Here is a 26,575-nt window from a genome sequence, read left to right as displayed (position 1 = left end):
GACCTCCGACGCGGCCCCATGGTGGACATCCATGCTGGCGTCTTGTGGCCTGACGTTTCCTGACATTTCTCTCCTGGCGCCGATGTCAGGTTTAGATCTTTTCAGGCTGGTTCAAGATGGGAGCTGCAGGCGTGAACGGCCTTGCTTTTTATTGGACACCGTTCACCGTGGTCACCAAGGTTGGGTGCTCGCTTTAATCATATGCCAAACAGGAAATGGGAAAAGGGGAAAACAATCATGCAATAAATAATACTATAATACAAATATATGTTTCTCTATGTTTTTTTTTAACGTTTTCTTAACTCATTCAATCCCAACCATTTTTCCATAGACAACCTCTTCAGCAACGTACCAGTACCATTTTAGACCATTTGGACTACTCTTTCAAGGCACACAGATTATTGTGTTCCATGGCTATAAACATGGAACCCACCAAAAGAATTTGGTTATGAAAGGATTGTTTTTTTTACGTTTCCTTTTTCCGTTCTTTAGTAATCAGCAGTAGAACATAGGTAAGTTTCAGGAAAATATCAGTTCCCAACTAAAAAATGGGGAAAGGGGAAAACAATCATGCAATAAATAATACTATAATACAAATATATTTTTCTCTATGGCTTTTTTGTACATTTTCTTAACTCATTCAATCCCAACCATTTTTCCATAGACAACCTCTTCAGCAACGTACCAGTACCATTTTAGACCATTTGGACTACTCCCTCAAGGCACACACATTATTGTGTTCCATGGCTATAAACATGAAACACACCAAAAGAAAGCTTAGAAAACGAATGGTTTTTTTTTCCGTTTCCTTTTTCCGTTCTTTAGTAATCAGCAGTAGAACATAGTTAAGTTTCAGGAAAATATCAGTTCCCAACTAAAAAAAAATGGGGAAAGGGGAAAACAATCATGCAATAAATAATACTATAATACAAATATATGTTTCTCTATGTTTTTTTTGTACGTTTTCTTAACTCGTTCAATCCCAACCATTTTTCCATAGACAACCACTTCAGCACCGTACCAGTACCATTTTAGACCATTTGGACTACTCTTTCAAGGCACACAGATTATTGTGTTCCATGGCTATAAACATGGAACCCACCAAAAGAATTTGCTTAGAAAAGGATTGTTTTTTCTGTTTCCTTTTTCCGTTCTTTAGTAATCAGCAGTAGAACATAGGTAAGTTTCAGGAAAATATCAGTTCCCAACTAAAAAATGGGGAAAGGGGAAAACAATCATGCAATAAATAATACTATAAAAGAAATATATTTTTCTCAATGGTTTTTTTTTATGTTTTCTTAACTCGTTCAATCCCAACCATTTTTCCATAGACAACCTCTTCAGCAACGTACCAGTACCATTTTAGACCATTTGGACTACTCTTTCAAGGCACACAGATTATTGTGTTCCATGGCTATAAACATGAAACACACCAAAAGAAAGCTTAGAAAACGATTGGTTTTTTTTTCCGTTTCCTTTTTCCGTTCTTTAGTAATCAGCAGTAGAACATAGGTAAGTTTCAGGAAAATATCAGTTCCCAACTAAAAAAATGGGGAAATGGGAAAACAATCATGCAATAAATAATACTATAATACAAATATATGTTTCTCTATGTTTTTTTTTAACGTTTTCTTAACTCATTCAATCCCAAACATTTTTCCATAGACAACCTCTTCAGCAACGTACCAGTACCATTTTAGACCATTTGGACTACTCTTTCAAGGCACACACATTATTGTGTTCCATGACTATAAACATGGAACCCACCAAAAGAATTTGGTTATAAAAGGATTGTTTTTTTTACGTTTCCTTTTTCCGTTCTTTAGTAATCAGCAGTAGAACATAGGTAAGTTTCAGGAAAATATCAGTTCCCAACTAAAAATGGGGAAAGGGGAAAACATTCATGCAATAAATAATACTATAATACAAATATATGTTTCTCTATATTTTTTTTGTACGTTTTCTTAACTCGTTCAATCCCAACCATTTTTCCATAGACAACCTCTTCAGCAACGTACCAGTACCATTTTAGACCATTTGGACTACTCTTTCAAGGCACACAGATTATTGTGTTCCATGGCTATAAACATGGAACACACCAAAAGATTTTTTTCCGTTTCCTTTTTCTGTTCTTTAATAATCAGGAGTAGAGCATAGGTAAGTTTCAGGAAAATATCAGTTCCCAACTAAAAAAAATCTCAACAACTATACCAACATAAATAACATAAAAATGGGTTGTTTTACATCAAAATAAGAATGTATTTCCAAATATAACATGAACTGTCTACTTTTAACTATTTTTCTTCTTGTTGCGCTTTGAAACTCTACTTCGAATCTCCTTAACAAAATGTACATTATTGCAAATTTTCAACTAGTCCTAAAATTTTGATCAGGAGTTGGATGTCAGCAAAGGAGCAGCGACCCAAAAATCTCCGCACTATTGATTTTGTTTGGGTTTGATCTCCATCTCTTCCAGCGGGCAATGGTTGCTGATGACTGCTGTACAGTTGTCATACATGGATTTCCTAAAGTTAGGATGGGTGAAATTCCGAAGATGTTGTGGAAAGCTTGTTAAATTCTGCGAGAGAAACATCTCCATGAATCTAAAAGTGAATAGCATATTTTTAATATCTGTGATGCGCTGATAGAAAACGGCTTTTGAGGTCTTTACCCACGCCTCCGCAAACCAAACTAGCTGATGTGAGTGTTCCACAGTAGCGGCTATACAATCAGTGTGTATAAAAAGCCGGCGTGACATTGTGTGCTCTATCACAGCTATAATCACACGGCACCACTGGCTCCTCCGTGGGAGGCTCCGCACTCGCACATTTAGCCCTAATTCTCCCCAACAAGACTTATTTGGGCGAATGCGGTTTTCCACCATTCAGCTGAGAACGGCGTGGCGTTGTCTTCGCTCCAAACCACACACACAGTGTACACATGTGGTTTGGACGGCTCATACCGGTAATGATTGCGTCATGAGGTCTCACTCCTTCTCTGTGAACACGGTCCAAAACAAAAGTTAGCTAATGATGCTTTACAACCAAACTTTATTTATACACGTCCTTCCTGTCTTTTTCTAAGAGGTGAGAGTCCATTTGACCATCCGTTTCCACTTTCATTCCCAAATCCTGTATTTAGGTGTTATTTCTCAACCGTTAAACTCCCATTTCTTCCCTTTGGAATTCTTTAGCGTGGAGGGCAGCTAATTAAAGGTCTCCTTTAAGGATTTATTTCAAGTTCAATGCAGATTTCTTTTCAATTAAAACCCAAATCTTGTGTTTGGGGTTTTTGGCAAGCCTTTAAAAAACATGATGACATGTCATGATCTGGCACATAAACACGATTCAGAGATGAGGACATGCTCGCTGGACACTTGATTAGGTACGCCAGCAGCATCCCGAGGCCCCAAAACCAGTGTTGTTCAAATGCATGGTCCTGCCTCGCCAAATGGCGACTTCACTCTATTACGCTTTTAAAAATACACTTTTGGCCTCAATCAGGCACTCGCAGAGAGCTCGTCCGCCAAGCACCCGTTCGCCAAGCACCCATTTCCGCCATATTGGGATTCACACCAAAATTATAATCCTACCTTTTCTAATTTGTACAACCTCTTTGGAACGTGTCCTGAATTATATGAACAAATGCCGGAAAAAGTTCCTTAGTAACTACTCTAGATGTACATGCCTTAGTTCCTCAGTAACTACTCTCAATGTATGTGCCTATGTTCTTCACTAATTACTCTACTGCTCTTAGTTCCTTAGTAACTACTCTAGATTTATGTGCCTTAGTTCGTCTGTAACTACTCTACTACTCTATTAGTTCCTTAGTAACTAATCTTGATGTACATGCCTATGTTCCTCAGTAACTACTCTACTACGCTATTAGTTCCTTAGTAACAACTCTAGATGTATGTGCCTTAGTTCCACAATAACTACTCTACTAGTTCCTTAGTAACTACTCTAGATGCATGTGCCTTAGTTCCTCAGTAACTACTCTCAATGTACGTATGTGCCTATGTTCCTCAGTAACTACTCTACTACTCTATTAGTTCCTTAGTAACTACTCTAGATTTATGTGCCTATGTTCTTCAGTAACTACTCTACTACTCTAATAGTTCCTTCGTAACTACTCTAGATTTATGTGCCTTAGTTCCTCAGGAACTACTCTACTACTCTATTAGTTTCTTAGTAACTACTCTAGATGTACATGCCTTAGTTCCACAGTAACTACTCTATTAGTTCCTTAGTAACCACTCTAGATGTATGCACCTTAGTTCCTCAGTAATTACTGTACTACTCTATTAGTTCCTTAGTAACTACTCTAGAAGTACGTGCCTTAGTGCCTCAGTAACTACTCTATTAGTTCCTTAGTAACTACTCTGGATGTACATGCCTTAGTTCCTCAATAACTACTCTACTACGCTAGTAGTTCCTTAGTAACTACTCTAGATGTACATGCCTTAGTTCCTCACTAACTACTCTACTACTTTATTAGGTCCTTAGTAACTACTCTAGATGTACATGCCTTAGTTCCTCAGTAACTACTGTATTTGAATGTATGTTATAGTAAAGTGAGACCCCTTTGCTTGTGTAATGCCCCTTTTATTTCAAATTGCTGACTTTTGCTTTAGGGTCAAATGTCATCAAAGTCATTTTTGCGGGTTATACTTTATTCTCCGTTTGCAGAGGTCGCCGTTTTTGCGCTGCAGTTCCCACGGCAAATCACGCACACTTTCTTTTAGAAAGATGGCTGCTTGTTTATTGGCATTAATTGTGGCGGCTCTAATGTGAGGACCACTTGAAAAGCCTCCGTTTGTGCTGAAAATAACCTCAGCTAATGAGTAGCTTGGCAAGGCCAAACGGGGCAGCGAGAGAGATGACATTTAAATGTCACGTTTTGGAGATGGACAATCAACAAATTACAGTAGAAGATCATCATCACCATCATCATCATCACCATCATCCTACTCTTCAATATGTGACTTTAGCAGCCAAGCAGGAAGTCGTAGTCCACACCATGCCAACAATAACAACAACAACAAAAAGTTTGCCTCAACTTGGATAACCCTAGCATTACTCGTGCACGCGGCCACATGGACGCGCGTCATAATAAGCAACTTGGTCACAGCCAAGTGGGAATAAAATGTCTTTAAATGACAGCTGTGAGTTCTGATTGGCTGTCAGCAGGCAGGACCACTTATGCCCCCCCGCCCCCGCCCCCACCTCCCTCCTCCAAAACCCCCAAACCCCTCCTTACCCCCCCGCATATATGAGGACACCGCAGCTCTTTTTGGACTCATCTGCCGGACCGAGTCCAGCCGGGAGTCTCTCCACGTCCTTCCTGCAGAAGACACACCGAAGAGGAACCGCCTTAGGCAGCACCGAGCCCGGTGAGTAGCACCAGCAGCGCCTCCTTGCTTTCCTTCTTAAAATGTTCCATTCCGACCCTAAACTTGTTGGGAATACGAAGGAAATGGCTGCTGAACGTGCGCGTGCGTTTGTGTGCGCGGGAGTGCACGTTTTTCTCTTAGTTTAGCACAAAGTGGACGACCACCGGAAGTTCAGGATGTCAACAATATACAAAATAAAATAACTGATAACCGCGTAAAAGAGAGCGACAACCACACACTAAAATAACATTTAAGGAAGCCGAAAGGTTTAAAACCACTAGAAGCAAACATGGTCAACAATAGAAAACTAAAAAAAATACTTTTTTGGACATGTAGAAGTGTTAACTACTACCGGAAGTAAATATGTAAACAATGAACATATTAAAAGAAGCGATGGATGTTTAACAAAGTAGAACTTTGGAGTAAGAAAACGAGGTGAAAATATACAAAAAAAGACAAGTAAAATGTTTCACCATTGGAAAAAGATAAAATTTCAGGAAGTAGAAAATCTAAATTACCGGAAGTTTGGGAAAATAAAAGACGGGACGAGATAGGCAGTAGTAATTAGTTACAAAGTGAGAGATGATAAATGATCAACTATGCACAAAGTAGAAGAAATAAGACTACCAATTACTGAGACCAACCATAAAAAAACCAAACAAACAGGAAATTCAGGTTAGTACAAGATTTCAATGTCACAAAGTAAGACAGTGAAAAGAAAAGAAATGTGAAGATGTCGACAAAGTAAAACAGATTAAAACCACTAAAGTTGGAAAGTCAGAAAAAATGCATGCAAGAAGTCAACAAAAAGATTTCCTTCTAAAATGTAACAAAACTTCAATTTTATCAATAAAAAGAGCCGTGGAAAAACAACAATAAAGAGATAATAAATCAGGGCCACAGTTAGAATGTTAGTGTGATGCATGTTTGAACAAAAGTTATTGTTGTTGATTTTTGGAGTTTTTATGTTTCCTGCAGGGAACAACTATGATGCTGCCCTTGTTGACCCTCCAGCTGGTGCTGGTGCCAGCTCTCCTGGTAACTTCCACTTCTACGGCTGCTGCATGTAAACTGCAACAGGTTAACATGTGTGTGTGTGTGTGTGTGCGTGCATTTCAGGTGGCCGGTGAGGACTACTGGGACTCCTGGGGCGCATACGGACAATGCAGTCGAACCTGTGGCGGTGGAGTGATGATCAGAAGCAGACGTTGCATCACTCACAGGTATTATTATTATTATTATTGGTATTATTAATACTGTCATCGTCAACGTGTGCACTCAGATGACTGTTTGACTTGGACACGCTTCCTAACCACACTTGGACACCACCTGAACTATTTCTGTGGCGTTGCCGCCTGCTGTCTGCAGGAGAGAAATGAACATCTTTGCATGTACTGTATTTCTATCTGTCCATTTCCGGCTGACAGAAACTTCAAGTAAGGGAAGTAAGGGTAAGGGAAACCACACACCATTATTTTGGTTCTACGTGTGGCAAACGCTGCTTATTTTGAGGAAGATTTCTCTAAATATAAGTTTATTCATGGGTGGCCAATGAACTGAGCCACCCCTGTGGGTGTACTCTGCTTATTTTAAGGAATATCTCTGTAAATATTGAGATATACTGTATACACATCATGAACTCATGCCTTTTATTTGAATAAAAAAAAAAGTAAAACTCCACTCATCAACCGTTTTATTAGATACGTCTGCACAAACTAATGCATCCCAAATGAATTATCTGTACATTTGCTCAACATTCTCATTATTAGCAGCCTTTTACCCACTCGGGCTTATGAGTCACTCACTAAGTGAATCGGGTACTCGATTCATTTGAATCACCCGCAGAAACGCCAATCGTTTATTCATATATTAACCGGTGTCCTTTTTTCATTTAGCAAGCAATAATAGGCTCGAGTAAGTAAACAAATAAACGAGACGAGTACCCGTGAGTCTTGATTTAGTTTTAAAAAAAAGTCGAGTTTTGAACATCTCGTTCATAACTCGCACATCGCTAATATGCGTCTTGTATGATACTTTTATATCCTTCAGTATAGCAGCTAGCTTGCTAAGTAGCTAGTAGCCGGGTCACATTCCTGTACAAAAACAAGTTTAATGACTAAATGTTCCCTTCTGGAAAAGTAGTAAAATATGATTATTATTTTCAACATAAGCTAGCTATTTGTCATAGCCGCTAATTGTGATGCTAATGTTTTTGGTACCAACAGGACCGATGGAGGACACAACTGTGTGGGACCAGAGAAGGCTTATCTCACATGTAACACTGAGGTAAACTGCAGTAAGCCCCTGTAGTATGAAGTAGAAGTACAATAGGAGTACATTAGGTGTATTATTGTGTGTCAAAATGATTTAACTGTATCTCCATCATCTCCATCCAGGACTGTCCAGAGGGATCCAGGGATTTCCGTGAGGAGCAGTGCTCGCAGTTTGATGGGGAGGACTTTAAGGGGACCCGGTACACCTGGTTGCCTTATTATGGAGGTCAGATATCAACAATAACGCCAAATCCCAGCTGAAAAGAGAATAAAATGATAATAATGGCACAGGCGAGAACCCCTGTGAGCTTAACTGCATGCCAAAGGGAGAGAACTTCTTCTACCGCCACAAGGCCACCGTGGTGGACGGAACTCTGTGTCACCCTGGCCGCAGAGATATTTGCGTGGAAGGAGTGTGCAAGGTGAGATGTTAAGGTTTGCACCCCCTGACGGTGGGACGTCTCCTCGTGTCCTGACACGTGTGTCCTCATCATGTCTTGCAGCGTATGGGCTGTGATGACAGGTTGGAGTCTCGGCAGCAGGAGGACCCCTGCCTGCAGTGCGGGGGCAACGGACAGTCCTGCTCCCTGGTTAAGAGGACCTTCTCCGCGCAGTACCTGAGCCACGGTAGCAAGTTTGTTCTCAGACCTTGACGGACTTGAGCCGCCCGACAAACTGAGCTGCTGTGTTTCCTCCGCCAGGCTACAACCAGATGTTCACCATCCCTGCTGGAGCCACCTCCATCAGCATCAGGGAGACCCTGCCCACACGCAACTACTTTGGTGAGTGCCAGTGCGGAAAGCGGGGAAATAAAAAAAAAATTATTTATGACTTTATGACAGTGGAGGAAGTTAGTGTTTCTGCTGCAAGTACGAAGCCCTTGCTAGCTACTATCTAGCGCAGGGGTCTCAAACTCAATTTACCTGGGGGCCACTGGAGCTAGGGTCTGGGCGAGGCTGGGCCGCATCAGGTTTTCCAAAAAAAACAAAACGCATTTATTAAAAACAGAAAAATATACAAACTTTTTCAGTGCTTTGGTTCCGATTTTCTACAATAAAAGCTCTGATAAAACATTCCACTGTTCTCAAATATCTTCATTTTTATTTTTCTGCACAAAATAAGATGAAAAATAAATAAACAAATCAAGAATAAAGAAAATCAATCAATCAGTAATAAATAAATATAATAATAATAATAAAACGGCAAATAATAAAAACTTAAGAAAGCACATATAGTTGGTGGGTAGACAAATGATTTTTTTCAGATTAAAATGAACAAAGCATTATTAGAGCCCTGTAGACATGACAAAACACGACTATAGTCACATTTATACTCTTTTTATTTACAACATATTGCGCAACTGCAGGGTCTTGAGACACATGCTAACTCGCACACTAGACAGCTAGCGACCTAAACGGTAGCCTTCAAGTTATTTCCTTTAAACTTAAATAGCCAAAAACTTACCACTTCCACACGGATAGGGAGGATAACTATTAACAGTTATTTAACCTTTAACATGAACATGAATCAAACGTAATAATTTTTTCTGGGTACATGATACCATACAGCATCCAACTTGCGCGGGCCGCACTAACGTTAAACTTTCATATCAAGGCGGGGGCCTCAAACTAGTGTCCTGCGGGCCACAGTTGGCCCGCGGGCCGCGTGTTTGAGACCCCTGATCTAGCGCATCCCTGTGTGTGATTAGCCCTAAAGAACCTGCGAGGAGAATACTACCTGAACGGCCACTGGTCCATTGAGTCGTCCCGGGCAACCAACATCGCCGGCACCGTGCTTTACTACCAGCGAGCTGCTGAGGGCGACTCTCACACTCCTGAAACCATCATCGGCCGTGGACCCACCACGGAACCTCTCATTGTGGAGGTAGGAGCGCCCCCGTTAAGATGTCTCAGGACCAGGAACCAGCACATTTTTGGAGTTGTTAGGGAATAACAATATTTTCCCTTCTAGCTAATCAGCCAGGAGCACAACCAAGGAGTCCAGTACGAATTCTACGTTCCTGTGGGACGCCCCAGAGAGGGATACACCTGGAGTTTCGGCTCGTGGTCCGCCTGCAGCAGCGAGTGTGGATCAGGTTGGGGGAAACACATTGCGGAAACGCTCTTAAATTCTTGTTGCTTTTGTCGTGACATTTGTCTTCCGTCACCAGGCTACCAGTCTCGAACTGTTTACTGTACCATGGACAACGAGGCCTCCCCCGACTATCTTTGCGCCTCCATGGCCCGGCCCGAGAGCAACAGGACCTGCAACGTTCAAGCCTGCCCATCCACCTACAGGTGTGCATCTCCTCTGCAGGCGTTCCAGCCAACCCACGACGTCGTGCGTCTTTCAGTGTTAAGCTGAAGTTGAATGAAACACCATATTGACCCCGAAAAAGCCTGAAAAAAAATGGTAGTTTAAAAAGATAATAAAAAAGATAAATAAATGACACTAAGGAGTATTTGAAAAGTTTTGCTAACTAAAGCGAACAGTTTGAACTGGCACATCTCTAAAAATTTGATGAGCACACATCAATATTATCGTTTGTGCCTTGTTGTGTCCCAGTTGGAAAACCGGCCAATGGAACGCCTGCTCTGTCGGTTGCGGCGGCGGATCCCAGGTGCGCAGCGTCCACTGCAGCTACCACGATGGATCTGCCCCCCGCACCGTCCAGGACGCCTACTGCGCCCGGTACTCCCAGGCCCCGGCCGCCGCACAAAACTGCAACATGCACCGGTGTGATGATTATCATGCGTCGAGAGTGAACAAGGTGAGAGCTAACCGCTCATCATGACTTCCTGTTTGTCATCTGTGGTTTTGAACGACCGGGATAACTTAAGATATGCTTTTTTACCAATAAGATAAGATGTGCCTTTATTCGTCCCTCAGTGGGGAAATTTGCATTGCATAGCAGCAAGAGTACAGAATCAGTTAAGCCAGGGGTGTCAAACATACGGCCCGCGGGCCGGAACCGGCCCCCAAGGAGGTTCGATCAGGCCCGCAGGATAATTTGAAAGTGGAAAAAATGCATAAAAGACATGGAATTCATATTTTTAATTCGCTGCAATTCATGGATTATCCGCTAAGGGGCGCACTCTTTCCATCAGAGTAGAAGACAAGCCGCATCACTGAGACAGACTGAAAATCTGCTGCTTGTTACGACGTTGTTAATACCTTGGTCTCTACCTCTCCGCTACACCCTCATTAGCCAAAATGTCGTTATCCAAACGAAGAAAAGTAGATAAGGAGTGTAGAATTTTCAAAGAAAAATGGACCACGTCCTATTTATTTACAGACATGCACGGAAAACCTTTGTGCTTGGTGTGTTTGCAACAAGTTTCGGTATTGAAGGAATATAATATTCGACGCCACTACGAGACTCATCACAGCGAAAAATATGACGGCTTACTGTTTGCATTGAAAGAATACAGCTCTGTGAAGATGAATCCTTACTGTGGTGATTTAAAAAATGTGCACTTTAATGTTAAAACTTTAAAAATAAAAACAAAAAAAGTTGTGTGATGGAATTCTACTGTTCATACAACTCCATAAATTTTCAGTATATATTGTATGTGTATGTATGTTTCATGTATGAAGTTTACAGATTTACAGGACAGGCGAACACTTTCTTCATTACACATTTAAAATCACTCTCCTTAGTTTGTAAGGTGTACGCAGGGATTACATTTAGATTTTATATGCGTATGTGTAAGTGGTTTAAAAATCCCTTTCTTTAAAAGTCTCATTTAATCTTAAAGTGCATTACTATATTTTTCAGTACCAATTAAAGTTGTGTGCCTTTGTACAATCAGTGGGATCAGTTGCAATGCATATTTCATTCATTCATTTTCTACCGCTTTTTCCTCACGAGGGTCGCGGGGGGTGCTGGAGCCTATCCCAGCTGTCTTCGGGCGAGAGGCGGGGTACACCCTGGACTGGTCGCCAGCCAATCACAGGGCACATATAGACAAACAACCATTCACACTCGCATTCATACCTATGGACAATTTGGAGTGGCCAATTAACCTAGCATGTTTTTGGAATGTGGGAGGAAACCGGAGTACCCGGAGAAAACCCACGCATGCACGGGGAGAACATGCAAACTCCACACAGAGATGGCCGAGGGCGGGGACCGAACCCTGGTCTCCTAGCTGTGAGGTCTGCGCACTAACCACCAGACCGCCGTGCCGCCAATGCATATTTGTGAATGATAAAAGTAAATTGCACATTTGTCTAAGGAAATATGAGGTGTTTCATAAAATGTTTTGTAAAAGGATAGTTCATTAAATTTCAATATTTTCCTAATGTTCCTAATGTGCTTCTTTACACCAAAACAAAGGAAAGACATGATATTTTGGTTATTTATAGCAGAGTATGGTATAATTTTAATGGTCCGGCCCACTTGACATCTCCCTAGGCCGTATGTGGCCCACGATGCGAAATGAGTTTGACACCCCTGAGTTAAGCAGTACAAAATACACAATATAGAAAAATAAACAATATAAACAACCCAAGTATTAACAAAATCAACAGTTTTACCCAGAGTTATATACAAATACAGTATGTAGATCAGGGGTTTCAAACTCAATTTACCTGGGGGCCACTGGAGCTAGGGTCTGGGCAAGGCTGGGCCGCATCAGGTTTCCCCCCCCAAAAAAAACAAACGCATTTATTAAAAACTGAAAAATATACAAACTTTTTCAGTGCTTTGGTTCCGATTTTCTATAATAAAAGCTCTGATAAAACATTCCACTGTTCTCAAATATCTTCATTTTTTTTTCTGCACAAAATAAGATGAAAAATAAATAAACAAATCAAGAATAAAGAAAAAGTTTGGACCCCCCTCCCTTGCTAATGAATGTCTTATTATTACCTCATGCTTACATTAAGTAAAACTGAACGATGCTTATTTTCACAATGCCATGTCCTTTCTGTCATCACCTGCTGACATATTTACAATTTCAGATCAGCTGGCACGTCAGCGAGTGGGGCCTGGTGAGTTTGCCGCCGTGCCGTATCCCCCCCGTTTCACTTGTGTTGCTTTTACCTGAAGATGCCGTTTGCCCCCCCCCTCCACTCTCCTCAGTGCTCCAGGAGCTGCGGCGGAGGTTCACGAGAACGTCAGGTGGCCTGCTCGGACCGTGAGGGCAACCGCTACCCTGCCAAGCGATGCCACCCCCAGGCTCTGCCGGCTGCTGTGGAGAACTGCAACAACCAGCCTTGCTACCTCCCACAGGGTGAGTAACTGGGGGTCGAGTGAATTTTTATTGGTTTTGTATTCTTTGTCTTTTTATGTCCATTATACGTGAATTTGATTTAGGTTAAAAGCGGCAATAAAAACATACCCTATCTTGTTTTTTTTTCAGCCGTGTCCAGCTATGACAACCGCAGAGGATACCAAAGCCCCCGCACTGGCCTCCATCCTTACAAGCTGGAGCACGGCGGTGGGAGACCTTTTTCTTTTCTCATCATTAGCTTGTTTTCACGTGTGTCTTGTACTGTGGTATCTTATGATCGCATTGCAGTGCTTTGCTATTGGCGCTACCCGGTACGACAAGGTACTGTTATACTTAGTCTGTGGGGTTCTTAGCTAGCTGAGGAGACCGCTAGACTTCCATATGGTTGTTGTATACAATATTTTACAATACACATTTTACAGGACAAAAAAAAAGATAAAAATCTCAAGGCACGCCACCAGAAACACAAGTGGATACATGATTACTAAATCATGCCATTATGTCTTTAAAGCCTGTATATTATTATTAAAAAACAATATATATTTGCATATTTGCTTAACCCTTAGATGCATGAGTGACTGGACCCTACACTCTTCCATAAGTGGGTCAAAAATCACCCATACTTGAATTTGTTTTTGTTTTTATGCCAATTTTGCCATTTTGGTTCGGAATAATCACTTGTATGATATTTAGTATTATATTTAGGACCACACAAGAATGATTTCATGTTAGAAACATCTTCATTTTTCACTTTTTTCCATCTTTGAAAAAGAAAATGACCCCATACAACAATAGAAAATGTGAGGATCCATTGTGTGTTGCATAGGGGATGCGTGCATCCCTGACGTGCATTTCTGACTCAGAGTCCAACCCCATTACTGCCTCTCCATCATCCAGCATCTGCAGGACCATTTCAGCTGTGTATCTAGCAGCCAAGGCATGGATGAGGAAACAAAAGAGTAATGGCCAACAATACATATAGTAATAATGTTAGCCAGCTAGTGTCAGCTAGTTATAAAGGAGGCTAATTTGTTGATACATACACAATATTATATGAAGATAATACTTGTTGTATTAGCACTTTGTGTGTAAAATAATCTTCCTGATATAGTCTGTGTGGTCTACAGTTAATTTATTCCTGACAGCCAAAGTTGATAAAAATCAAAGGTTCCTATTGGATTCCATAGAAAATGCATGCGGGTCATTTTTGACCAACTTATGGAAGGTTGGGGTAGTAACACAAAAACTAAAATTTCTTAAAATGTATAAAAGGTAAGTTAAAAATTTGAATGGCATGATATCAAAAACATGTTTTTTGAGGAATACCTGGAATATGAAATGATGAAAATTTTTCATTATGAAGATATTTCAAGAAAACAACCTGACCGGGTTGTTTTTGACCCACTTATGGAAGGTTGGGGTAGTAACACAAAAACAAAAAAATCTTAAAATGTATAAAAGGTAAGTTAAAAATTTGAATGGCATTATATCAAAAACATTTTTTTAGGAATACCTGGAATATGAAATGATAAAAAAATTTTCATTATGAAGATATTTCAAGAAAACAACCTTACCGTCATTTTTGACCCACTTATGCATCTAAGGGTTTACTTAACAATTTTCAAACACAAAAATGCATAAATGATCTAAAATACAAAAAGACATTCATAATATTAATTCAAAGATGTTTACATTGGTCACTAGGTGTCACTGTTATTGTAATGTTGAATGTGAAACACACAAGCACCAGACAAGATTATCTCACAACAGGCCCAACAATCCCCAACACTGTTGTGGCTGTAACCCCCGACGTCACTTCCTGTCCGCGCCACTGTAACACATCAACACCATATACTAGTAAGAGTCTTATTTAGGTCTGAAATGGGTCTTAAATGTTTACTATATCGAGTAATATGAGTGTAAAAGTGACTTATAGGGGTGTTATTTAATATCTGGAGGGCTCTAATGATGATAGAAACCACATTTAGAAGGTCGTAAACAGGTTTTAGAAGCTCTAACTTTGACGACATTCCATTTATAAATAAGGAATCCCTTTATTATGGTTGGGTCTGGAACCGATGAACCACGATCAAGCCAATAATCTTGATAATAATAATAAGCCAAAATCTTGATTGCTGTTTTTCATAGTCAAAGCTTTGTTTTGCCTAAAAGTCAAAGATAATTGGTGACAGAGGAAATCACATTTGACATCTGACACATTGGAGAGGCTAACATCAGAGGATATTTATATTTTTACATAAAAAAGCAATTCATTGAATACCAAAATAATTGTTTTTGATGAACTGGATAATGGATTAATTATTGATAAATTGCTGCAGCTCTAATGATGCACATTGATTTACCGAGTGTGGAAAAACGATGGAAGTTTGAAATCCTTGGGAACCCTGTGATCACTACAGTAATTATCCCCATGGGTGTGTTGTCATTCAAACATTTGAAGTGTTGCAGTGCTTTTACTGTTTCTGGCTTCTTCTCATAGACTTTTTTTCTCCTTCATCTCACCATAAGTGCTGCATATTTTTGCACTCTGGATTCTGTTTGTGTGACTGCTTTTAAATGACATGATTCTTTAAGTATATGCATGAAATGGGATATTTCTCGTCCCCTCTTTGTCCTTCCAGGTGACCATAATAAGGCACGCCACTGCAGCGAGTCCTATTACGGCTGCTGCCCCGACGGCGTGACCGAGGCTCTGGGCTACAACCATCATGGCTGCAACCAACCTGCTGTAAGCAGTACACTTGTACATGTCTCTCAAAATCACCTTTTTAACTGTTTTCCAAACACATTTTTGACCTTCACAGATGATATTAGTTGAAGGATTATATCGAAACTTCTTCCTGGTCAGCGTCGCATAGTAAAAGATGTGTGATCAAACAGTGCAGTGTGGTTAAATATGGTAATGGTAATGGTTTAATTTCATTTGAACATGCATCAGATTACAATTGAGTGCATCCCATAATCAGTTCCCAGTTCCACATGTCCAAAAGGAGTAGGAAGAAGCAAAGCTTATTAAATCCTACCCCACCATCTGGTACTTTTACAATCAGTAACTGTTACATTTGTTCACTTCCTGCTTTCCATAATACAGTTTAATTTAATTTAATTTAATTTTAGTTTATTTTAGTTTAGTTTAGTTTATTGTATTTTATTGTATTTTATTGTATTTTATTGTATTTTATTGTATTGTATTTAATTGTATTTAATTGTATTTAATTTTATTTTATTAATAATGCACCTTGTACCAAAGTACTCGGTGATATGAGCATCCAATGCCATAATGGGTACCATAGTGCGTGTCAATATAGTGATATATATAGCACATCATGACTGGTTCAAGACTCTTCATCCTTGTATTTAGCAAACATCAACTGCTTGTATTGTTTCTTGAATTGGCTCATCGTTGTGCATTGTTTGATTTCCTTACTCAATCCATTCCATAGTTTGATTCCACATACTGAAATGCTATGGCTAGCATAACGTAGTCCTAGCATAGAAGTGTTTCAAATGTACTTCTTCCCTGAGATCATATTTCTCCTCTCTTGTAGAGAAGTATTGGATGACATTTTTAGCTAATTGCTTATTTTTAGCCTTATGCATTATTTTACCTGTTTGAAGATGAACTATATCAGCAAGTTGAAGTATTTGTGATTTTAGAAATAATAATAATAATAATAATAATACATTTTATTTGTATAGCGCTTTTCAAGATACTCAAAGACACTTTACAAAAGAATGAAGTTGAATAGAGCAAGTAAACAGAATAAAAGACACACCAAAATACAACATTCATTGGTTAGTACACATTTAAAAAAGCGGGGCGGGGCACAGCAGTCAGATATAGAAGGTTAGACATTAAAACCAGATTTAAAGAGGTGGGTTTTGAGTTGTTTTTTGAAGGTGGGAAGGTCAGGGCAAGCACGGAGTGAGTGGGGCAAAGAGTTCCAGAGAGTGGGGGCAGCGATGGAGAAGGCTCTGTCTCCCCAGGTTCGGAGCTTGGTCTTACAGGGGAGTGCCAGGAGGTTGGAGTCTGAGGAGCGAAGGGGACGCGGGGGATTATGTGGATGGAGGAGGTCTGTGAGATATGGGGGGGGGGTCAGATCCTGGAGGGCTTTGTAGGTGATGAATGAGAAGAATTTTGAAGTGAATGCGTTGGGGGACGGGAAGCCAGTGGAGGTTTTGGAGGACAGGGGTAACGTGTTGACGGGAGCGGGTGGAGGTGAGGTTGTGAATATATTGTAGTTTATTGAGGGTTTTGGATGGTGTACCGTAGAGAATACTGTTGTAGTAGTCCATTCTGGTTGGGATGAATGCATGGATCAGGGATTCAGCGGCAGAGAATGTAAGTGATGGACGGAGTCGGGCTATGTTCTTAAGATGAAAGAATGCAGTCCGGGTTAACTGTTTGATGTGGGGTTCAAATGAAAGGGTGGGGTCTAGGAGGATACCAAGGTTGCGGATGAGCGGGGATGGAGTGAGGGTGGCGCTGTCAAATTGAAGATGGAAATTATGGGTGGGCGCCATGGTGTTTTTGGGACCGATGATGATAATATCTGTTTTGTCACTATTAAGTTTGAGAAAATTTTGTTCCATCCAAGTTTTGATATCAGCTAAGCAGTTGGTGAGGGTGGAGTAGATGTTGGAGTTGATGGAGGTGGTAGAAATGTATAGTTGAATATCATCAGCGTAGCTGTGGAAATTGAGGCCATGTCGACGGATGATATTGCCAAGTGGAAGGATGTAGAGGATGAAGAGAAGAGGACCAAGCACCGAACCTTGGGGAACACCTTGAGGTAAAGGGGCTATGGAGGAGGAGCAGCTATTTATGTGCACAAACTGTTGACGGTTGGTGAGGTATGATTGGAGCCAGGACAGAGCAGAATCGGTGATATTGAGGCTGGTTTTGAGGCGGGACAGGAGGATAGAGTGGCTAATGGTGTCAAAGGCTGCGGTGAGGTCTAGGAGGATGAGGATGGTAAGATGGCCGGAATCGGAGGAGAGAAGAAGATCATTGGTGATTTTAAGAAGAGCTGTTTCAGTGCTGTGTTTGGGACGGAAACCGGACTGGAAGGATTCAAACAGGCAGGAGTTGAGGTGAGATTGAAGTTGAGCAGCTATGACACGTTCAAGGATTTTGGACAGAAAGTGGAGGTTGGATATGGGACGGAAATTGGAGAGGTTATTGGGATCGAGACCAGACTTTTTGAGTGTGGGGGTGATTGCCGCCAGCTTGAGAGACTGTGGGACGGATCCAGTGATAAGGGAGGAGTTAATGATACTTGTGATCAGCGGGGAGATGATGTGGAGGCAGGGTTTGATGAATGAAGAAGGGATAGGATCCAGGGAGCATGTTGGAGTCTTCATACCGGTTAGTATTTCAGTGAGTTGCACGGGTGAGATAGGTGTGAATTTGGAGAGTCGTTGGGTGGAGCCAGATAGTGGAGGGTCAGGAGGAAGCGAGTGAGTCGAGGGGGGGTTTAGGGAGCTGTATATTTTGGTAATTTTGGACTGGAAGTAGGTTAAGAAGTTGTTGCATTTGGTGGTGGTGAAGGATGAGGAGGAGTTGTCATTTGGCTTTAGCAGTGTGTTGATTGTTGAAAAGAGGGATTTAGGATTGTTGGAACTAGATGTAATCAGATCGGAGTAGTATCGTGAGCGGGCAGTGTTTAAGGCATCTTTATATTGCTGTAGAAAATCTGTGTAAGCTTGAAGATGAACAGTTAGGCCAGATTTCTTGTACAGTCTCTCAAGCTGGCGTTTACGGGTCTTCATATTATGGAGCTGAGGGGTGTACCAGGGGGCAGTGTGGGAGAAGGAGACCAATTTGTTTTTTTTAGGGGCCAGTTCATCAAGACAGGAGGAAAGGGTATTGTTGTAGTAGGAGACAAGTTCAGAGGGGTCCTCAGACAGCGGGGGAGGGGAGATAGCAAATTTTGTGGTTAGAAGTGAGGTAAGGGCATGAGGGTTGATGGATTTGAGATTCCTGAAGGTTATTTGACGTTTGATTTTTGAGACACTAAGAGATGTGTGTAAATCAAATGTGATGGCCAGATGGTCTGATATGTGCAGGTTATGGCTAGTGAGGTTGTGAATATTGATACCAGTAGTGCAGACAAGATCCAGGATGTGTCCTCTGGTGTGGGTGGGGAAGTTAACTTGTTGAGTGATGGAGAAACAGCTGAGAAGATCAAGGAATTCTGTCGCAGGTTTGGAGTTGGAATTGTCAATATGAAGGTTGAAATAAGGAGTTAGTATGTTCTCTGTAGGCGGCATTATGAATTATCCTTACTGACCTTTTTTGCAGTACATTTAGCCAGCGAAGATTGCTTTTATAGTTATTAGCCCATATTTCCCATATATAGCACATCATGACTGGTTCAAGACTCTTCATCCTTGGATTTAGCAAACATCAACTGCTATATCAGCGAATAAGAAAACCAAACGAACAATTTACAACTACGTCATCTTACTAAAAGCACTACAAATCTATCGGTCATTCATTCATTCAAAAATGAACGAATTAGCGAGAACGTCATGAGCCAAGTAAACCACAAACTATCTTTTGTCTTATGTTCCTCCTGTGTGCTCAGCTCATTACCTACCTGCCCTCTGAGAACGCCGTGGAGTGCCGCACCACCACCTACGGGTGCTGCTTTGACCGCGCCGCACCCGCTGCCGGCCCCAACGGAGAGGGCTGCCGCGACCCCCCCACTCCCTGTAAGTCGTCCTTGGCTGTAGACCTGAAAGAAGTGGAAAAACGTCAAGCAACCAACTTGAGACCAAATGACAAATGTTGCTCGTGTGTTTGTTTCCTCCAGACGAGCGCTCCATCTGCTCGCTGCCAAAAGCCGCCGGTTCTTGCGCCAGCTGGAGCGCACGCTACTTCTACGACGCCCTCACCTCAAAGTGTACCCAGTTCTGGTATGGAAGTTGCCATGGAAACAGCAACAACTTTGTGACGGAGGCCGAATGCCAGAAGGTGTGCGGAAACGGCTACAATGGAAACGGTGGCAATAGAAATGGCGAAAACGGAAATGGCCGCTCCAACGGAAACGGCTACAACGGTAATGGTGGCAATGGAAATGGAAATGGTGAAAACGGAAATGGCCGCTCCAACGGAAACGGCTACAACGGTAATGGTGGCAATGGAAACGGACGTGCAAACGGAAACGGACGTGCAAACGGCAACGGTTACAACGGTAATGGTGGTAACGGAAATGGTGACAATGGAAATGGCCGCTCCAATGGTAATAGTTACAACGGTAACGGTGAGCGGGCCAATGGGAACGGTTACAATGGAAATGGTGGCAATGGAAATGGTGGAAATGGAAACGGCTACAATGGAAATGGTGGCAATGGAAATGGTGGGAATGGAAACGGCTACAATGGAAACGGTGGCAATGGAAATAGTCGCTCCAATGGAAATGGTGGCAACGGAAATGGCCACAATGGAAATGGCAACGGGAATGGCCACAGTGGAAACGGCCGCAATGGAAACGGAAATGGTGACAATGGAAAGGCCAACGGAAACGGCTACAATGGAAATGGAAACGGCCAAAATGGAAATGGTGGCAACGGAAATGGCCGCACTGTAAACGGAAATGGACACAATGGAAATGGAAACGGTGGCAATGGAAACGGCAACGGAAACGGCCATAATGGAAACGGAAATGGTGGCAATGGAAACGGCCAAAATGGAAACGGCAACGGAAATGGCCACAATGGAAACGGAAATGGCGACAATGGAAACGGCGGCAATGGAAACGGCCGCAACGGAAACGACTACAATGAAAATGGCAACGGCCGCAATGGAAACGGCAACGGGAATGGCTACAATGGAAATGGCAACGGAAACGGCCGCAATGGAAACGGAAACGGCCGCAGTGGCAACGGAAATGGCTACAATGGAAACGGTCAAAATGGAAACGGCAACGGAAATGGTCACAATGGAAACGGAAACGGCGACAATGGAAATGGAAACGGAAACGGTGAGCGCTCTAATGGAAACGGCCACAATGGAAACGGTGGCAACGGAAACGGCTACAATGGAAACGGAAACGGCTACAACGGAAACGGTGAGCGCTCTCATGGAAACGGCCACAACGGAAATGGGCACAACGGAAACGGCGAGGGCTCCAACGGATACGGTGGCAGTGGCAACGGTCGCAACGGAAACGGCGAGCGCTCCAACGGAAACGGCAGAGCAGCTGCAAGCGCGGCCAGAAACGCCCACAAGGCCAGACTCTACCTGAAAGTGAAAAAGCCTTACTACGTCACTGCTGCTCACCACCGCCTGGTAGGGAGGTAAGACCTGTAGCGGTGCAGCCCACAGCTAACAACACTCCCTGACCCCACTGTCCTTGTGCTGGTCCCAGACCCCCCAGAACCAGCCCCCAATTTGCCACCCTCTGTCATAACAAATGATCCTAATCCCGCCAATGGAGACAACCTGCTGTTGTTGAAATCATTTCACTCCCATTGATTCCTTTCTTGTGCTGCTTAGACACCCCCCAACCCGCTTGTGTTCCCTTCTCAAAGTTGACTTTTCTCACAGTGACTGTCCACCATGTCCTCACCACGCCCACCCACCCTTGTGTGTGTTTGTGTTGTCACTGTGTTGTCACCAAATGAATAAAGGTGGTGCTGTGATGCTTCATCTGTCCTCGTCTGAGTGTCGTCCCTGAACCTCCTTCTTCATCGTGTTGTGTCTGGTGGCTGCATGCATCTTCACCGTCCTCGTCTTTCACCTCTCTGGACCTTCTGACGCCTTTATGCCTGCTTTGTCCCTCGGTAAAGTGGTGCATAAAGCGACTTTGCATTCTGATTCACTCCTCTTCTCCTTTTCCGTCCGCCTCTGATTCCACGTGCCAGTTTGACACTCGCCCCCGTCACCATCGACAAGTCGGACCCGGCCTCCGTGGAGGCTCTGGTGGGGCAAACGGTGGTGCTGCCCTGCAGAGTCAAGCCGCCGTCATCGTCGTCCAGCGTGCTGGTGGAATGGAGGAGGGATGGCGCTGCACTGTCTTCCCGCAGGTCCGAATGGAAGTCATGATTCAAGGTCTTTGTCTTACCTGCGTCTTACCTTTGTCACCTAGTGGGCTCTTTTTCTTGCAGACATCAGCAGCAGCCCAACGGATCGCTACTGCTCGGGCCTCTCAACAAGTCCGACTCGGGCTGGTTCTTGTGCGTGGCCACCAGGGAGCGGGAGCGGGACCACCGCTACGTTTACCTCTCTGTCTCAGGTAACGCTAACGGATGCTGACAAGTTTATTTCATTTAAAAAGTACTTTTTTACATTTGTATTTTCATATATAGGTATTGATATGTAGAGATTATTTATCTTATTAAATAAATCACAACTTGATATTTAGTTTGCTATTTTGTAGTTTGAAATATATATTTATAGTTTAGACCAGGGGTCTCAAACACGCGGCCCGCAGGCCAAATGTGGCCCGCAGGACACTAGTTTGAGGCCCCCACCTTGATATGAAAGTTTAATGTTAGTGCGGCCCGCGCAAGTTTGATATGGATGCTGTATGGTATCATGTACCCAGAAAAAATTATTACGTTTGATTCATGTTCATGTTAAAGGTTCAATAACTGTTAATAGTTATCCTCCCTATCCGTGTGGAAGTGGGTAGTTTTTGGCTATTTAAGTTTAAAGGAAATAACCTGAAGGCTACCGTTTAGGTCGCTAGCTCTCTAGTTTGCGAGTTAGCATGTGTCTCAAGACCCTGCAGTTGCGCAATATGTTGTAAATAAAAAGAGTATAAATGTGATTATAGTCGTGTTTTGTCATGTCTACAGGGCTCTAATAATGCTTTGTTCATTTTAATCTGAAAAAAATCATTTGTCTACCCACCAACTATATGTGCTTTCTTAAGTTTTTATTATTTGCCGTCTTATTATTAGAATTATTATTATATTTATTTATTACTGATTGATTGATTTTCTTAATTCTTGATTTGTTTATTTATTTTTCATCTTATTTTGTGTAGAAAAATAAAAAGTAAGATATTTGAGAACAGTGGAATGTTTTATCAGAGCTTTTCTTGTAGAAAATTGGAACCCAAATTTTAAATTTTTTTGTTTTTAATAAATGCGCTTTTTTTGTTTTTTGTTTTGGAAAACCTGATGTGGCCCAGTCTCACCCAGACCCGAGCTCCAGTGGCCCCCAAGTAAATTGAGTTTGAGACCCCTGGTTTAGACACTATTTCTAAAACCTTTTGAAGGGGTGGGGCATGATCATCACAATAACCAGTTAGGTTTTGGTGCAGGTCTGGATAAAGGTGCACATTTTTTCAAATCACACAATATTACAACATATGTATATTTGGAATCAATGAAGTGGTGCTGATCCAAATTAGGATTGTCCTGAGGCCATGCTAAGCGTATGTGTGTTCCAAGAAGGCTCGTCTGAGGCGCTTCCCACCTCCCTGCCCACAGACGCCCCTTCCCCAAGGTGAGAATCGAACACGTCTTGCATGTGGATGAGGCAGCACATCCCTAACCGTTTCTCCTTGTCAGCTTCAGCATCGAGCGGTCGTCCTCATCATCGCTGGAGACGCGAGCGGGCCAAGCGGCCAGACTGCCTTGCGGCATCGTCCCCGCCTCTGCTCTCAAGTCCGTCAGCATTGAATGGACGCGAGACGGACGCACCTTGAGCGACTCCAGGTGAGCCGTTATTGTTTCCGTTCTTTGAGGTTCATTTTAAAGTTGTGCCAAAATGTGGCAGAAGGTTCACCCACCAGTCAGACGGCGCCCTCCTCATTGAGCCAATCAGGATGGAGGACGCTGGCGTGTACACCTGCACCGCCTCCACACACCATCAGCTGGAACAGAGACGTGTACAACTCAGAGTTCAAGGTGATCACATCGCTATTAAATATGGTTCCATATCTATCATGGCATTTTATACCTCTACTATGTTTGTATTGTTGTAGTACTATCGCAGCAGATTCACGCTTTTCACAGACGTTACTTTCTGGGAACACCAGTGAATGACGAAAATATGCAAATAATAATTTGGAATTGGCTCGAAAAAATAAAAATTGTGCAAATTTCAGCATTCTCAAGCATAAAAATCTGCATTCAAAGATGTTGCGATATGTACGAGATATGTAGTACTCCTCACTGGTCACTAGGTGGCAGTAATGTTGCTGTAACGCAGGCGTCTCAAACTCAATTTACCTGGGGGCCACTGCACCTGGGGTCTGGGCGAGGCTGGGCCGCATCAGGTTTTCAAAAAAAACCCAACAAAAAAAACGCATTTACATAAAAACAGAAAAATGAATAAACTTTGCTTTGGTTCTGATTTTCTACAAGAAAAGCTCTGATAAAACATTCCACTGTTCTCAAATATCTTACTTTTTATTTTTCTACACAAAATAAGATGAAAAATAAATAAACAAATCAAGAATAAAGAAAATTAATCAATCAGTAATAAATAAATAAATATAATAATAATAAAAGGGCAAATAATAAAAACGTAAGAAATCACATATAGTTGGTGGGTAGACAAATGATTTTTTTCAGATTAAAATGAACAAAGCATTATTAGAGCCCTGTAGACATGACAAAACACGACTATAGTCACATTTATACTCTTTTTATTTACAACATATTGCGCAACTGCAGGGTCTTGAGACACATGCTAACTCGCAAACGAGAGCGCTCGCGACCTAAACGGTAGCCTTCAAGTTATTTCCTTTAAACTTAAATAGCCAAAAACTTACCACTTCCACACGGATAGGGAGGATAACTATTAACAGTTATTTAACCTTTAACATGAACATTAATCAAACATAATAATTTTTTCTGGGTACATGATACCATACAGCATCCATATCAAACTTGCGCGGGCCGCACTAACATTAAACTTTCATATCAAGGCGGGGGCCTCAAACTAGTGTCCTGCGGGCCACATCTGGCCCGCGGGCCGCGTGTTTGAGGCTTCGTGTTTGCAGGCTTCCCTAACACAAACTACTTTTGCGGGAGTAGCCCACAGCAAACTAAAACTCAACTCACTTCCTGACTTCACTCGACAGCAACGCACACACGATTATGTCTACTAGCTCTTCTTGTGTAAAATCATTGGCTGTTAAATAGACCTACAGTAGATTCTACTGTATGTTTTTTACAGGACACTCAGTCCATTTAAGCAAAGACCTCAGAGGTGCTGCAATGTCACACTTTCACCACTAGATGTCCCTTGTAAGATTAAATATAACGTTTCTTTCTCCTTTACATGTTCATGGTGCAGCTGACCTGCGAATCATCACAGCTCCTACCAACGTCCAGGTCCTTGAAGGCAGCACAGCACAGCTGCCCTGCGTGGTGTCAGGAGACAACGTCAGCATCGGGTGGTCCAGGTACAAGACAGCACCTCGGCCTCAGCCCAAATACCCAAACATCTCTTCTTCTCTTTTTACAATCTCTCTGAACGTAGAAACGGCGTTCCGGTGCGTCCGGACGGGCGCAACGTCCAGGTGTCGTCTGACGGCAGCCTGATCCTGAATAACGTACACGTGTCGGACGAAGGCACCTACACGTGCAACGCCTATACCGGCATCTACTCTGTGAGCGCCTCGGCCGATATAAAGGTCGCTAAAGACACGCAAGCAGGTGGGAGCGCTCGTTAGGTCCACCGGTCAGACGGACTTTCCAGCTTTTGGAAATTGAGTAACTGTAATTTCAATGCAAAATAAGAATGTGAATTTTTTTTTCATTTTTTTTACCCACTGTAAAATACGAATATATGGTTCATGCTAAATGGCGTTCTTTCCACATTGCAGGCGTAGAGACGGTCTCAGAGTGCGTGGACCAGCCCCATCTGGCCAACTGCCAACTGGTCGTCTACACCCGCCTTTGCTCCAATGAGTACTACGCCGGCTTCTGCTGCGCCAGCTGTGCTCGCCAGACGCAGAGCAACGACAGGTTTGGTCCCCTGGGCTGACGCTTGTACTGGTATATATTTGTATATTTTATATCCTCTTATACATCGCTAACCTCCACTAGTGGGACCCGGCAGCACAGCCCAATTTAGGTTATAAGGTTTCACATCGAATGATTTGTTGTCACTGGCCACTTGGGGGTGCCCTTCAGCAAACATGGCTCCCTACCGTCCCTGTACACCAGGGGTCTCAAACTCAATTTACCTGGGGGCCACTGGAGCTAGGGTCTGGGCAAGGCTGGGCCGCATCAGGTTTTCCAAAAAAAAAAAAAAAAACGCATATATTAAAAACAGAAAAATATACAAACTTTTTCAGTGCTTTGGTTCCGATTTTCTACAATAAAAGCTCTGATAAAACATTCCACTGTTCTCAAATATCTTAATTTTTATTTTTCTGCACAAAATAAGATGAAAAATAAATGAACAAATCAAGAATAAAGAAAATCAATCAATCAGTAATAAATAAATATAATAATAATAATAATAAAACGGCAAATAATAAAAAGTTAAGAAACCACATATAGTTGGTGGGTAGACAAATGATTTTATTCAGATTAAAATGAACAAAGCATTATTAGAGCCCTGTAGACATGACAAAACACGACTATAGTCACATTTATACTCTTTTTATTTACAACATATTGCGCAACTGCAGGGTCTTGAGACACATGCTAACTCGCAAACTAGAGAGCTAGCGACC

General features: G+C 42.2%; 1 protein-coding gene across 1 annotated transcript; it reads left to right on the top strand.

The window, feature by feature from the left end:
- The first annotated feature begins 5,273 nt into the window (after positions 1–5,273).
- LOC131132646 (papilin-like) lies at positions 5,274–26,283 on the top strand. Its single transcript, XM_058078467.1, has 26 exons — positions 5,274–5,392; positions 6,371–6,430; positions 6,512–6,615; positions 7,618–7,678; positions 7,789–7,891; positions 7,957–8,087; positions 8,169–8,292; positions 8,367–8,447; positions 9,374–9,549; positions 9,637–9,760; positions 9,836–9,962; positions 10,231–10,435; positions 12,631–12,660; positions 12,752–12,902; positions 13,032–13,109; positions 15,545–15,651; positions 19,514–19,640; positions 19,742–21,227; positions 21,795–21,956; positions 22,038–22,165; positions 23,334–23,385; positions 23,451–23,597; positions 23,659–23,789; positions 25,186–25,294; positions 25,372–25,547; positions 25,718–26,283. Exons 2-26 carry the CDS (start codon positions 6,380–6,382, stop codon positions 25,876–25,878), a joined length of 4,332 nt encoding a protein of 1,443 aa, XP_057934450.1. The 5' UTR covers positions 5,274–5,392; positions 6,371–6,379; the 3' UTR covers positions 25,879–26,283.
- Positions 26,284–26,575: the final 292 nt, after the last annotated feature.

The sequence above is a fragment of the Doryrhamphus excisus genome, chromosome 7, assembly GCF_030265055.1.
Source record: "Doryrhamphus excisus isolate RoL2022-K1 chromosome 7, RoL_Dexc_1.0, whole genome shotgun sequence".
Classification (NCBI taxonomy): domain Eukaryota; kingdom Metazoa; phylum Chordata; class Actinopteri; order Syngnathiformes; family Syngnathidae; genus Doryrhamphus; species Doryrhamphus excisus.
This window is presented reverse-complemented; position numbering and strand designations above follow the sequence as displayed.